This window comes from Kryptolebias marmoratus, linkage group LG13, assembly GCF_001649575.2.
Source record: "Kryptolebias marmoratus isolate JLee-2015 linkage group LG13, ASM164957v2, whole genome shotgun sequence".
NCBI classification, from domain to species: domain Eukaryota; kingdom Metazoa; phylum Chordata; class Actinopteri; order Cyprinodontiformes; family Rivulidae; genus Kryptolebias; species Kryptolebias marmoratus.
The window spans coordinates 2,829,949-2,845,241 of NC_051442.1; the positions used below are offsets into that span (position 1 = coordinate 2,829,949).

The 15,293-nt window shown below is 42.8% G+C and overlaps 1 protein-coding gene across 2 annotated transcripts in view; it reads left to right on the plus strand.

Annotated features, from left to right (window-relative positions):
• doc2b (double C2-like domains, beta) overlaps nucleotides 1-15,293 on the plus strand; it is a 95,447-nt gene that overhangs the window by 76,579 nt on the left and 3,575 nt on the right. For both annotated transcript variants that reach the window (XM_037979240.1, XM_037979241.1), the window contains 5 exons: nucleotides 3,031-3,140; nucleotides 4,767-4,893; nucleotides 12,613-12,770; nucleotides 14,524-14,605; nucleotides 15,035-15,131. In XM_037979240.1, coding sequence (XP_037835168.1) covers nucleotides 3,031-3,140; nucleotides 4,767-4,893; nucleotides 12,613-12,770; nucleotides 14,524-14,605; nucleotides 15,035-15,131 — 574 coding nt within the window. The remainder of the gene's footprint in view (nucleotides 1-3,030; nucleotides 3,141-4,766; nucleotides 4,894-12,612; nucleotides 12,771-14,523; nucleotides 14,606-15,034; nucleotides 15,132-15,293) is intronic.

The following is a 15,293-nucleotide window of genomic DNA, read 5'->3' on the forward strand; positions in this document are numbered from 1 at the left end:
AGTGTAATCATGGAACATAAACGCATCGACAAACACTTTGTGTCTGCAAAACATGTGAGGAGAGCTGCAGACCAGGGACGATCCAGAAATGCTCATGAATGTCNCGTTTAGAAGCTATCAAAGTTCTCAAATAAAGCACCTTTTGAGAATGTCAATGTTTGTTGGTAATTATCTTACAAAACTAGGAAGGATTTTTGGTTTATATATTAAAAGTTATGGGTTTTTATTGATTTAAGTAAAAAAAAATTGCAACTTTTAGGAAAATGCCCCGAGAAATCAGGCATTTTAGCCGCAACAATCACAAAAAATGCCCGTGAAATCCTGGAGGGACTGATTTATTGACTCATTGATTTGTTTGTTTGTTTACTTTTTGCAGCTAAACTCGTTTGGGAGTCTAAAAAAAACTTCATGGCAGCAGTTTCCAGTTCTTTCAGATCTGAAAGCAGCTTCATTTCTTCAAACCGAGGAGTTCGAATGAGCTGAAAATAAACAGTTTTTTACTCAACACCTAAAAACTTGACTTTAGAAAGAATAATCCAGAATGAGTCTCGTTTTGTTGTTTTTTTTCAACGACTGAATGTCAAGATGTTCGTTTCTTGTTTGGTGTGACTTGCTGCAGCTTTTCTCTCTCTGCTCATAAAGAGGAGCATCTTCTGTGAATGGACGTCATGGCAACAGCATCCCGCTTTTCCACAGGTTTACGAAATGTAATTATTACTATTTTAGGGTTTGTTGTGATTTTGACTCGTGGGTTTTATTTGACCTGTGAGTGAAATAAAGCGCCTCTCGGATCAGAACAAGAAGCCGTCACCTCCTGCGAGCTCTCTGTCAGCTCCACGTCAGACGGTCATTAGGCTCGGTCTAAGAGCCTCATTAAGGCTCAGTAAAGAGGTCGTGGTTCTGCCTGCAGCCTAATCACAAGTGAAGTTTCACGCTCTGCCGCGACGCCAGATCACAGCTCCATCGCTTCGAAAACCACAACCAAACACGATGAAATGACTTTTAATTCTTCCAGATTAAAGTCTCGATTCTGACGGGAAGTAAAAACCTTGCAGCTCTGACCGAGCGCAGGAAAAAAACAATAAATCTTCAAATCTTCTTCTGTTCAAATAAAAGTTTAAAGTTCCACATTTAAATTGGAAAGTAAATCATGACTTTTTTATACAGTTTCAGAAGCAAATAAATGATAAAATAAAAAAAAACAATAAAGCAAAGAGTGGCAGGTTCTTGGAGAACCGTCAAATTAATGTTGGAATAATAAAAGAAACAAAATAAATCCTCAGATTAAAGTAATAAAATCATAATAAAGTTATAGGAGGACTGATGTAATGATGCAGAAATGTTCATTTAAATAAAATTAAAGGTTTTGTTATTTTTTTCAGCTGGTTGTTTTTGTTGCAGAAATGATCGGGAGAACTTTACCTCAGAAATCTGTCAAATTTCAGGTTTTCTGACCTACATTTCCAGACGTGTTGGACGCGGGCTGTCATCGGGGGGGGTTATACGTGTCGGGTGACAGCTGATTTCTGTTTTTAAAACGCAGCCGGTCTCTCTGTCCGCCGCAGGTTTTAAAGCTGCTCGTTGGAGCTAGAACTGGAAGTCAAAGGAGGAAAGTCGGGTCATAATTGGCCGGGGAGCGAAGCTGAAGCGATAACGACACCGGTTGCTCGTTTGTAGCGCCGTCCTCGTTCCGCTGAGGAGAAGCTGCAGATACTCTCATTATTTATTTAATTCCCTGCACCAGTTTAAGGCAGTAATAATAAGATCCCGCCCGACCTGCTTCAGTCCGTCCCTCGAGTCGCTTTTTATCGCCGCTCGACCTTCAGGCAGCAGACAGTTGGCTCCACGGAGAGGTCGGGGTTGTGTGGAGCAGTCACGACGGGCTATTATCTTACCTGCAGTGGACAGCAGTGGAAGTGGTCCCACTGTGGAGAATCAGGAGAATGAAAATAAGAATGAAACATCTAGAGGAGGAACTCTGGATATTTTACTGTGGAGCTGCTGACAAGTGTTGGTTTAACGTTAATGGGTGCACAGGTGTCAAACTCCATCCTGCTTGTTTTAGACGTTTTCTTGCTTTAAACCACCTGCTTTAAATGGAGGACTTGTTGCCACGCTCCTGGAGAAGCTGAGGATTTAACGAGGAGGTGATTAAACCGTTTGAAACAGGTGTGTCGGAGCAGAAACACCTAAAACCTCCAGGACAGCGGAGCCTCGAGGTCTGGAGTCTGACACCCCTGGTGTACGGTGTGTAATCTGCAAGTGTGCAAACTGATCAGACTGAGACTCCGTTTCAGACAAAGACACTCGGGGACAAAGACGCTTGATTGGGACACAAAAAGAGTTTTAGTCATTTTGGTCAAACCTTCTGCCGTCTTGCTGTATCACCTGTTATAGCTCGGAGATGAGTCGTGAATGACTCTCAGCTACGATCACTCCAGATTTCAGCTCAGTGTCTGTGAAATTCACCGCCTGGCAGCCATTTTTGTGTCGGTTAGCCGTGGTAGCCATCTTGTTTTGGGTTGACTCCGAATCTTCATCAGTTGGACACAAACAGCCGATAGTTTCTTGCTGAAGGTTTTAATGGAAATCCATCCAGTTTTTCATGAGATATTTTGCTAACAGACAAACTAGATTTATGTGGAAGTTTTAAACAAAGATGTCATTCGATGCGTCGCGCTCAAAGCATGATTTAAGGATGATGCTCAGCTACTACCACACCGGATTTCAGCTCAGTATCTGTGAAATTAACTGAGTTTCAAACAGCGTGTGTTTGCTAAAACTGCCTTACTGTGGCGGCCATTTTGGATCAGATTGACTCCCAAGGTTATAATCATCGTAGACGTTCAGTCAGTTTCTGAAGGTTTCATTAAAGTTCCTCCAGTGGTTCATGAGATATTTTGCTAACAGTTCAGACAAACAGCAGACGTGATTTCGAATCGACTCGTTTAAATCTTCAGATAAATGTCGGGATCAGTTCTGTGAGTTCTGCAGGAGGAAGATTCTGGGACAACTCTGTTTGTCTTTCAGGCAAATAAACTCAGAACCAAGACGCTCCACAACACGCTCAACCCCTTCTGGAACGAGACGCTGACCTACTACGGCATCACCGACGAGGATATGGTCCGCAAAACTCTCAGGTAATCAGGGGAGAAACGAGCCGGAAATACAGGGAAATAGTAATAAAAATTATTAAACTCTCGGAAAAAGTGAACAAAGGATGAGTAATTAACGCAGAAAAATCGAAAAAGAGGAAAGGAAGTGTGGAGGAAAATGGGGAAGGAAAGAATTAAAGGTTAGAAATGAGCAGAAATGTGTAAAGAATAAGAAAGGGAAGGAATGAAATCAGGAAGGTGATAAATGCACAGGGAGGGAAAGATAATTAGGATGAACAGAAAAGATTTAAAGGAACGGAAATGGGAACGATGGAGGAACAATTATAGGAAATAAAGAGAGCTGCTGATAAAAGAGGAAAGGACAAACGAAATTAAAGCCGAAGAAGACAAAGGTCATGAGGAGAAAAATGGAAGGAAGGCAAAAAATAAAACGCTTCTCCGTTTTTCTTTATCTTCTGGTCCTTCCTGCGAGTTGATTTATCTGAAATCATAGAACAGATTTTATAAAACACTTTTTTTGTGTTTTTGTTTGACTCCAGTCAGGAAAAACTAACGGAGCAGCTCTCGTTCTTCGGTCCTCTTCGTTTCACTGCAACACCTGAAAAAAAATGAATAAATAAAAACTCAGAGCCAAAACTTCCACTTCCTGTAAGAAAACATGACCCCGTTCTTTGGTTCTTTCTTTTTATCAAAGTGTGAACAGGAAGTGGAGAAGGAACGGTTCTGTGAAAAGGCTGAGTGCTGAGAAGGTTCTCAGATGTTTCGTTTAAATTAAACAATCTCGTTTGTCCACAAAACTGATCCAAGTTATTTAGGAACAAGGAGGCGGAGCCTCAGCCCGATGCTGACATAAAGCAGGCGTTTCTCATGAAGAGTTCCTTGTTCTTCTGCCGTGGTCCTGGTTCTTTGTTTTGTTTTGTAGATCTGTGGGTTTCAGTTGGTTGTTTGTTTCAGTCTTTCTTGTTCCTGCCGTGTGTCTCCTCAGTCCTGATCTCACACCTGTTCCTCATACTCATTAGTCTCAGCTGCACCTGTTCGCCTCCGTTCTCCTGCAGGATTCATTCCTGTTTAGTATTATTTTTTTGTTATTACTTTTATTATCTTTTTTGTTTTGTTATGTATACATGTTTGAAATAAATAAAAAATAAGAAATAATAAGGGTTGTATCTGTTGGCCATTTGCTTTTTTTTCTCCCCCCTTTCTGTGCGTAAATCAAGGAGCCTCATTTGCAGCTGAGAAAGGTTTTTGTACCTGAAGCATCAAAAGACTTGTTGAAGGACCCAGAAGGTCTTCGAAATCCTTTGATTTGGCATCAAGAGTTTAAAACCGTCCATAAATAATAAAGTGTTGCATCAAAGATTCCTGCTTCCTGACTCCGGTCAGTTAGCAGGCGGAGTCTTCAGGTGATGCTGATCTCACTTGGTCCTAACGGGATCAGAAAGAAGGATCAGAAAGTTTTTTATTCTCGAGTCTTCTGATGTGTGCGTGGCTGAATGCCACTTCCTGTCATTCTGATTGGTTCTGCTCTGAAGTGAAGCTTCTGGTGACGATGTCCTGGGAGAAAAATCTGCAGCTTTGATTGTTTTTAAAGCCTCGTTTTGGCAGCAGAACAATAATCCGAGTTTTACTTCATTCCCATTTTTCCTCCAGGATCTCAGTTTGTGACGAGGACAAGTTTCGCCACAACGAGTTCATTGGGGAAACACGGATCCCCCTCAAGAAGCTGAAGCCCAACCAAGTGAAGAACTTCAACAACTGTCTGGAGAAACAGCTTCCGGTGAGTCTGAAACGCCACGCCCTCACGTGACGGGCAGAAAAGTCTTGTGCTCGGCCAAGGAAGCAGCGTTTCAAACCGTGCTCACAAATACAGGCTGTGATTTCCAGAACGGCTCGCCGGTCTCTCAGTCTCAGATCCAGAAACAGGTTTGTTTAAATATCAGGAAATCTGACTTCTGGTCAGATTATAGTCTAGAATATAATCCTTTTAACAAACAGTGTAAGTGGTCATTCACACAAAAACAAAAAAAGAAAAACGGATGGAAAAGACGTGGAACCAACGAACCGCTGCTGGACTTAAATACAGTTTAATGTTTGGATTTGTGTCTGTGGTTTGTTAGAAGGATCCCCGCTGAGACCAACCATCTTTAATTTAAGATCGCTTTTATGGGTTATACTCGCAGTCCTAACCCCACCCCTAACCCTGGCTGTGGGAGCCATGTTGAATGTTGTGTTTCTGTCGAGCCGCGAGGAACGACGCCGTTGGTGCACCTGCAGCGCTGTAAGTTCATATAATGTCAGATCTACTTTGTTAATTCAGCACCAATGACACTCATTCAACATGTAAGAGCAGATACCCTGAGCCGGACCCCCTCCCTCCCCTCCAGGTCGCCTAAAGTTACCCTGAATCGGCTCTCCTCTAAACACGGATCAGCATCATTTTTCCTACGTTGTGAAGCGTGTAGGCAGGTTTCAGAGGGTATTCAGCCGCAGTTCAATGACACTCCACTCCCATGCTCTCATAACACATAATCCACTCCCGCAGCCCACTTACAGGCTCAAAACACAGCGCTTTAATCTGCCGGGTGGTTGAAATAAAGTCCTGGTGGACATCCTGATCCTGTTTCTCCTCGCAGCCACCAACCTTCAGCCTGTGGAGCGACTGTATCTGTGCTCAGATTTACAGATTTTACTCCTGCAGAAAAACCCCTGAAGTCAGAGCTGACAGCGGACGGGTCTGTATTTATTCCATCAGAAAAAAGAAATCTGAAGAATGAAAAGTCCCCCACCACCGATCAGCTTATGGTGAGCAGACAGAGGTGTAGTTTAAACCTTAAAAAATGACTCATTTAGCTCAGAATTGGTGAATTTGACATCTTGTTTTGGATAAATTTATTTAGTTTTGGCAGCCGGTTACTGTCCGCTGGTTTATGAGATATTTTGCTGACAGACAGACAGTATTTGTAGGTAAAGTTTCAAAAACTCTCAGCTGCTACCACCTCAGTATCTGTAAAAAACTGCCTTAAAGGCACTTTTGTGGGTTTTCTTTAAAGTTGATTAGGCGTGGCAGCCATCTTGAATGGTGTTCATTAAAAATACACACAGTGGTTCAGGAGATATTTCGCTAACACGCCTTCTTACGACGCTAGTTTCCTGTGTTTCAGTGTTTAAACTAACCTCTGTGAGCCGCAGAGATGTGACTCTGGTGGAACCGCTCGCCTGTTGGCATGGAAACCTGCGACGTCGCCGGCAGGTTTGGATGGATCCGAACCTCCTCGCTGACTGAAGACCAGCAGCCCAACCTGGCAGTAAATCTGTTTCCCTCTCGGCTCGGCTGAACAATGAAAGGTTTAATTGTCTGAGGCGGCCATTAATTGGTGGCTCACCCTATTATTTTACAAAATGACAGATTTCATTCGGGTTTGGACGATATTTTGTCTAATTACCCGCGTGTTTAAAAGCTACGACCCGACAGAAAAGCTGAACCTCAGCTGTAGCCGTCTTTCTGCTGAAGCTCAGCTGAGACTTTGCTGATTTATTTATTATTTTTTCTCCTTAACGTGACATTTTGAGCCGTGTTGAAAACTCCAAAGCACTGACATTCATGGTCCGGAGAAGATAACGTCATTATGTTGAGTTACAGTTTCATATGAAAGTGTTTGATCCCTTAGAAAGTGTGAAACAAACAGAATATATTTAGTAAATTCACTAAGTGCTTCTGTTTCCTTCCCTGTATCTTGTGACGGTTCGAGGGGCTGTTGGCTGTAATAAGCACCGTGGCATCCCTCAGGCCTAACACTTTAGTTTTATCCTAAAATAATCGGAACATTTGCGCTGCGGGAGTCCGTATGCCGGCGAAGCCTCCGAGCCACAGGTTTTCCACCTGATACTCTGCTGGGAGTTTGCTGAAGGGAACGCCACTTCCCCGTATGCCTCGGCTCTTTTCTTTTTATTTTTTTAGGACCTGCACAATAATCAGCTTCCCGCTGTTCTCTGAGAGGTGTTGATCCGAGGAATCCTACCAGGACATGGGCGGGGAGGTGTTCTGGCCCGGCTCTTTGTTGCACACACACCGATTCAGGGACGTTCAGACACGACGTGCTGAACTGAAAATCACCAAGAGACTGCTGAAGATTACCCCGTTATAAAGATAGAACTGTTTATTTTTACCAGTGGGAGCTGTGTTGTTGACCTTTGTGCTTCTCAGGTAGTCACAGAGCTGAGTTGGTGTGTAAGCTAGTTTCTCACTGGGCTCTGACTGTTGGAGACTCGAAATTGTGAGAAAATAGGCAAATTTTTCTTTGCAGTCATACTGAATTCTGAGTGTTGCCGTGTGTTTGAGAGGCTGGTTTTTAAAAATCACTGCCTGCTTTTTTGTGCACGGCTTTCAAAACTGTATTCTTGGCCATGCACGTACTTTTGTTGCCCACATCGTACCCAACTTGGTCCGCTTTGTTCCCCCCACGTTTGGTGTTTAATCTGTTGTCGGGCAGATGTGGACCAGTTTTTTAATTATCCTGCTCTGAGTAGCTGTTAGCTTCCCTGATTCTCCAAACCGTGATCGTTCTGACTTCTGTCTGCTGCGGGTAAGATACCGACTGCTCATAACTGCTCCACACAAACCCACAAACAAAAACAAACCCAGCCCCTTTCCTTTCTCTGGTAGCCCCTGGGGTACTGTGTAGTTCCTGGAACCCCGTCGGTGACTCTTGGACCACTGTTGTGTTGGATAATTACTTGTGTGCCACTTTGTTCCCAGAATGTGGAGCTCAGGAAATGGAGAAGGAAGCACAGAACGGGATTTATATTCCTCCGGATTAAACAGCACTTAGCTGCTTTAATTCAAATTTATTGCTGGGAAAGCCACATTAGAGGTGTCCGGTTTTACTGTCCTCTCAGGACAATTAATGGACATCCTCCAGACGGTCATAATCAGGTTTTCCTGCAGACCAGAATACAAGTAGCTGGAAAATGTTAAGCAAACAGTCCAGAAGAGCAGGGATGGAAGAGACGAGTCGTTCGAAGAAATAAGAGGTCTAAAGGTTTAAACATCATAAAAATACTGAATGATACCGAACATTGAAGAAACCACTCGGGTGTTTTTCCCGTGACCCCTGATGAGTGACGTCCTCAGAGCTGCTGAGGTTCACAGCGTTCAGACGTTCATCAGTGAGTGGATGAATATAGTTTAGTTTGTTGGAATTAATTGTTCAAACCTGCCAGAAAATACCACTGGAGATTCAGTTTTTGGCTTCCCGAAAGATAAAAACCTTCCTCAGATTTGGATCCATGAGCTCCGATGTGGGAATTCCTATCAGAACTCGGGTTCGGACCGCTTCAAAGAGAAGCACCGTTCCGACCCTTGTTACTGAGACTTCACGCCAAAAAAAAACTACGAACAAAGGCAAATGGAGAGGAGGACATCTCCACAGAGAAGGAGAGGAGAAACAGGAAGTGTTCCTTCAAACAGGAAGTGAGCGCGCCGTCATTAAAAGGTCTGAGCTGCTTCCAGGCCGACAGCCTGAGATCCGTTTGTGAAAAAATATAAACGATCCATGTCTGATAGCGACTTGATAAAGGGGAACAGAGAGTTTATAAATGCTACTCTGAAGCGCGCTCACGTTGTTTACCAGTTAGCATCGTTAGCATCGGGTTAGCTTCGAGTTAGCTTCGTTAGCTTTCTCCTGTCGTCTTTATTTTGATTTTTAGTGTTGTGTGCTGATGTCATGACAATGATCTGGGGGTAATTGGTTTCATTTTCCCAACTTGGTTGTTATTCGCGTTGTTTTGTCGGCCATGACGGTCCTGGTGATCATCTGATTCCAGAGATTCCAGGTTCATCCTGGTCTGGTTGTAGATCCGTTACTCCTCGAGGTCTTCCTGCGTTTCTTCGTGTTCAGAAATGGTTTCTTCATCCATTTCCACCAGTAAGCAACCGGACGGTAGTGCCGGGGCGCAGCGCTCGTCATGAACTCCGCCCCAAAAATCACCAACTTTGATTTGACTTCAGTTCAGCTTTTAGGAGCAGCGGCCATTTTGTTGCTGACTGATTAATGGTGGTTTTCACAAGTTCACTGGGTTTTATTAGAATATGTTGTTCATTCGTAACAACATTAATTGTTATTTTCATTGGATGTACATCTTCAACTGACTGACCTTCTCAAGATGGCCGCCACAGCTAATTGACGTTAGCCAACACAGAGATGATTAAAGATATTGAGCTAAATTTTGATGTGATGGTAGCTGAAGTCATCCTGGACACTCTGAATCATTAGATTGTTTATAACGATGTTTTTAGGGTTTGATAAAATCAGCTAAACGCTGCCATTCCTTCAACGATGGCTTGGCCTTTAATTTTAAGACATTTTTTGTTATTTCTGCCATGACAACGACTCTCCAGTTTGTTTGATTTAAACGGTATCATTTTAATACTTCAGGTAACATGAAGTGACAAAAATATCAACAAAAGGAAGCAGACTTGTAGCAGGCGAGATGACTCAATGAGTCATAGCTGCCATTTTTACCACCGCCAGCCTGCGGGGAGTCGGCTCGGTATCGTACACGGGTTGTAATCATGTGAAAAAGGTGAAACGTAATTACTCACGGCATGAGGCTGCAGGAGATTTGTATGCTTTTTCAAGACCGAGGCTGAGATCTTTTGGGCAATTACTAGAACTTGTTTTGGTGCCACTTCTGTTAACGTTTTTTTTTTACATCAACCTTTAAGCTCAGACTTCCTGTTTAGGCCTGCGCCTACAAACAGAAAGTTTTCACGTGAAATGGGTTTTTACACCAGGAAATACTCTTCTCTCCTTTTTTAAACAAGTTGACGAAGGCAGTTATAATAATGTTTATTAAATCTAAATTATTTTTTGGACATATCTTCAGTATTGACAGACTGCCCTGAAGGAAAGAGTATTTATCCATCGGCAACAAACTGTCTGCTGTAAAAACTCAGGATTTCATTTAATCACGTTTTAAACAGTCTGGGACCAAAGAGACCAACTGTGATGTGAAAAAATGGTTTAATAATGTCATTTTTTATAGAAAATGGGTTAAATAATGCAATCACTGCCAGGAAATGATCAGAAAATTTATTATAAACAGTTTTTTGAGTAAAAGAACATTTATTGAAACCATTTTTATTGGTTTGATTGTAAATCTGTGATATTTATTTAACACTAAGTTGGTTTAGTTTTGGATTATTTTACTGAAAATGGATCTCTGAACCAGAATAAAAACCTTTAATTGTTGTTGAATTCAGACATGTATCAAATATTTAAGAGTTTGAAGCCGTTTTTGTCAAAGAAACTGTAAAAAAAACAGATGAATGAAACTAATTTTCCTTGAAGAAATGACAAGTTTTAGAGAAATCGATCATTTAGCACTCTGAGTGTGTGTTAGGAATGACTCTCAGCTACTACCACACCAAGTTTTAGCTCAGTGTCTGTAAAATCCACTGAGTTGGAGCCATTTTTGTTCAGGAAGGTTGATAAGCTGTGGCAGCCATCTTGAATTGGGTTGACTCCAAACGTCAGTCAGTTGCAGATGTTCGTCCAATGAGTTTCATTAAAATCCATCTGCTTGGTCATTAGATATTTTGCTAACAGACAAAGGAGCACACAGTCACGTGCAGTTACATGATCACCTTCCCGTCGTGGCGGACGGCTGTGACAAAGATGTGGCAAAAACTTCACGTTTTTTTTTTTTTCCTGTTTCTCATCAAAGTGTTTCCTGTTGAAGGAAACGTGAAGGAGGCAGAAAAAGGGAAACCCTGAACGTATTTACGGCAGTGAAAGAGGAAACGTGTGTTTGAGAGTAAAGTGAGGCTGAGACGCTCGGGTCCAGAGAGACGTCCGCTAAAAGTCATGATTCATGTGGAGAGAGTCAGCTCCCCGGAGATCTCTGCTTAGTGTCCTGCTGAGAGCGCTGCTGAGAAGTGTGTGTGTGTGTGTGTGTGTGTGCGTGCGCTTCAAACATTTCCCTTGTAGGTTTAGACGCAGGCAGCTGGACGACTTGTTCGTTTCTGAAGACGTTTCGTTTCTGATTCGATGAGTTTTCTCACCTCCCGTTTAAAAGAGTGGAGTTTCTTGGAGCTGAACCCTCATGCAGATCACTCCCTCCCCTCCCTCCTGATGGTTGTAGTGGTCTTTGTTGGCCTGGAGCTAACTTCTCCACTTTCCATCCACAGAACAGAAGTTGCAGAAACTCTGTTGCTGATTAAAAAATACAAAACTTGTTGTTAATTTCATTAATAAACAAAACACCAAGCTTCATATTTTTCATCTGTTTGTAAAAGTTTAGGTTAAATCTGCTATTAGTCATAATTTATACAATTAATCTAATTTCTACAGAGCTTCCTAAGAACCCAGTAAGTACCCAGGCCCTGCACTATGTATTGCTACCAGTTTTTTGGGACAAACTGTCCATTAATGTCTTGGTCTGTAGTAAAACGTTTTTGGACATAATTATTTCTGGCTTTGATGTTATAAATACTTCAACATTTTGTGAGACTGAAATGTTTTGGTTTGAGTCTCTGATGAGCTGCTGGGACTCAGAAAAACAGCTTGAACCCATAAAAAGTGTATAAAATGTTTGTTTTTTTTAAATCAGGAAGACATTAATCCATGAGATATCAGTATTTTCCTACCAGTACAAAGTACTTTTGTTCAGTGTAGTAAACGGTATTTTATTATGAATAAAAGCAGAAGAATGAAGCAGGAAGAGACTTCATGCAGACCACAGTAAAAACGCCCACATTTCCTTTGCCTCGGTGTCTTCCAAGCAGCTCTCGATAAGCTTGAAGTCGTGCTTTTATTCGGCTGATATTAACTTCTTTAAAAAAAGAGCTGAGGTAAAGGAAAATCCTCTGCATATTCACGCAATCAGCAGCGAACAGTGCTGCTCAGAAATTGCATTTCGAACTCACTGGGCAGAACATTAAAAAAAAAAACCTCTTATAGCTCCTTATGGGCTGCATGTCTGTAATTTTTATACGCTGAAGTGTGAATTTTTCTCCCCAAAGAGCCTGAAGTGTTCAGTGAAGGACCACAACAACATGGAGGAATAAATTACTCTGATATTATCAACACGAAGCACATGTAGGCTCGACTGTACCGACTTTAACATAACCGCTACGCTGGAAAAGAACTATTAAATGAAACAAGCGAGCCCTGAAGGAATGCATGTCGCCCGCCGGAGTTAAACAAAGATCTGACGCCATCGATTAGAGACGAGTTTTTGTGTCCCGCCTCTGTTGGAGGTGGGAGATAATCGTTCGCTCTTTCAGAGGAATTATTTCCCTTTGGACTTCGGCTGTTTTGTCCCTTTTACTTTAGTTTTTATTGAGCTGCCACTTCGTTTAAAACATGTTTTTCAGCTCGTCTCTGTCGTGGATCAGATCTGGTTCTAGTTTCTGGAGCGCTCAGGCTGAACGGCGCCCGGCCTTCGTGTGAGTTTCTGCTAACGGCGGTTAAATCTGTTCGCTTCAACCCCTCAGGTCAACAAGACTGAAGACAAGTCTCTGGAGGAGCGCGGACGCATCATGATTTCCCTGAAGTACAACACGCAGAAGTCCTGCCTGATCGTGGGCATCATCCGCTGCGCTCACCTCGCCGCCATGGACGCCAACGGCTTCTCCGACCCCTACGTCAAAACGTCAGTATGGACCGATCCAAACACCCGGGGTGTTCGGGGGGGAGAGGGGGGTTAACCACATCTGACCCAGAGTTAATTTAATAAAGTTTGTTTCTGTATGAGGTGGAAATCAGCAGCTTTAAATCAGACCGAGGCTTCAGGTCTCACCAGAAACACCCGAACGTTATTTTTAGTCTTCGTTCGAAGCCGTGAGGAAGATGCAGGAATGGATTATCTGCAGCAGAACGAGAGAGATAACCCGTGATTCTCAGCAGGCCGACTGATGGGCTGTGATTTGAAGGAGAGTCTTATTTATCTCACCTGAACGTTTCCCCGAGTCTTTCATCTGCCTCGGCGGCGGAAGCGCAATTAATTTCCCGCTCTGCCGGGAACAAAAGCGGGATTTGTTCGGAAGGTTGAGGGAGGCCCGAAGGACGCCGCGCCGACGCCGACAGAGTCCCGGGAAATGAGTCCGCCGTCAGATAAACTCTGACTTTTCTGAGGTCAGTTTCTGAAACAGGAAGTGACGTCAGAGTTTATCTGCTGTTCTGTTTAAAAGCAAACGAGTCGTAAGAACCAGGTCTAAGAGAAACTCGTCTCCCGAAGCTGCAGCCCGGAGAGAAACGTGTCCTCTTTGGTTTTTCAATGAAACCAAAGGAATAAAAACAGCCATTCAGGGAGCGAGAGTAAAGGTGATCGACGCCCGGGGATCAAACGTCCGTTTGGAACCAAATGCTGATGTTCTGATGTATAAAATTTATAAAAAGTGTCAAATTTCTGTGAAAACAAAGTTTCTGACAGAACGAGCCGCCATTTTCTGCCTCGGGTTCTTCTTCCTGATGGATTTTTTTCCCTTTTTGGGTCAAACTGAGTTATTTTATAAAGTTACATCAAATCTAATAAAGAAGGAGCTTCGATGTGAAAAAAGTAGAAAGTTCAGACAGATGAAAGGTTCGTCTTCTTCTTCATCATAAAATCATAAATGTTTTAACTCAAACTGAAATAAAGATGCCAAAAAGCCACTTCAGTCGTTTAAAGTCCAACTTTCTGTGAATTATTTAATGACGTGAAGCTCTGTTTTCTCGTTTCGCCATAATTTCCATTATTTTCTACATGAATACAAAATAAACTGCTGACTGAGCACAAAAAGATCCTTAAATAAATAGAAACTCTGCAGCGACACAACATCATGATGGGTTCAATGAAAAGTAAATAAACTGAAGAAAATAACTCAGTTTGACCCAAGAAGGGGCAGAAAAATTCACCAGGAAGAAGAATCTGAGCAGAAAATTGAGCTGAAATGGAGCCTCGTTCTGTCAGGATGTTGAATCAAGTTTGGTTTTGAAGGAGATGAAGATCAGAGGAACCTTTGTCTTCCTCCTCCAGGAGAAGAAATCTGGAGAAAAGATTTAAAATCTTTAAACGGAGACGATGGAAGCTGCTTTAAACACTTTGTTTCACTGACCAAACATCTGCTTTTTATTATTACTTTGAATTTAATTTATTTTGTTGCTTTTTAATGATTCCTGGAGCAAAAATCTCTCTGACATGTTTATAAATTTAAAATAAACTCAGATTTAAAACATTAAATCTGCTCTGAAGGTTTGAATGAAGCAACGAATCGTTTAATGTTGAGAAGTTTAATTTTCTGTCAGCGGAGAAAAGGAGGCCACAGCGCCCCCCGGAGGACAGAACAACACAGCCTGGTTAGACCCGGTCGGCTCTGAGAACCCGTTCTAACCACCCCACCCCCGTCCCGGTTCTTCTCCTGCAGGTACCTGAAACCCGACGAGAACAAAAAGTCGAAGCACAAAACTGCTGTGAAAAAGAAAACGCTCAACCCCGAGTTCAACGAGGTAAAAACTGGTTTTATTTTTCCTCCTGAGGTTTTTATTTGAACATTTGTTCGTTTTAAGTCGTTCCTGTTGAGCTTTAGGATTTTAATCTGCCTGAATTTAAGCACAGAGTCCGATGAGTGGAGCTGAACACAACCTTTTTAAGGAAAATGAACCTAAAACAACTTAAATCTCTCATTTATCTGATCGGTTTAACAGCTGCTGTCTGTAAAAACGAGCTTTAAACCCGATAAGATCTAAAAGCGGGCCTTTAGGAGGACTCTCAGCCACTACCACACCCAGGTCCAGCTCCATGTCTGTAAAACCGGCTGAGTTAGGCCCATTTCTGGCGGCCATCTTGAATGGGGTCGACCCCGATGTTCTTAAAGAAAAGCTGCGTTCGTGATTGTTGTGACGTTTTATTCTGAAAATCTGCACGTCTTCCTGCAGGAGTTCTGTTACGACATTAAATATGCAGACCTGACCAAGAAGACCCTGGAGATCACCGTGTGGGACTACGACATCGGCAAGTCCAACGACTTCATAGGTAAGCTCAGGCAGGCCCGAGCGTCCAACTCCGCCCTCACCAGGGGACGGGGCGGAGCTTCGGCGTCTCCAGCAGCACCACTATCCTCCCGTCCAGCTCAAGGTCCAGCTCAGGGTCCAAATCAGGGTCCAGCTCAGGGTCCAGCTCAAGGTCCAGCTCAGG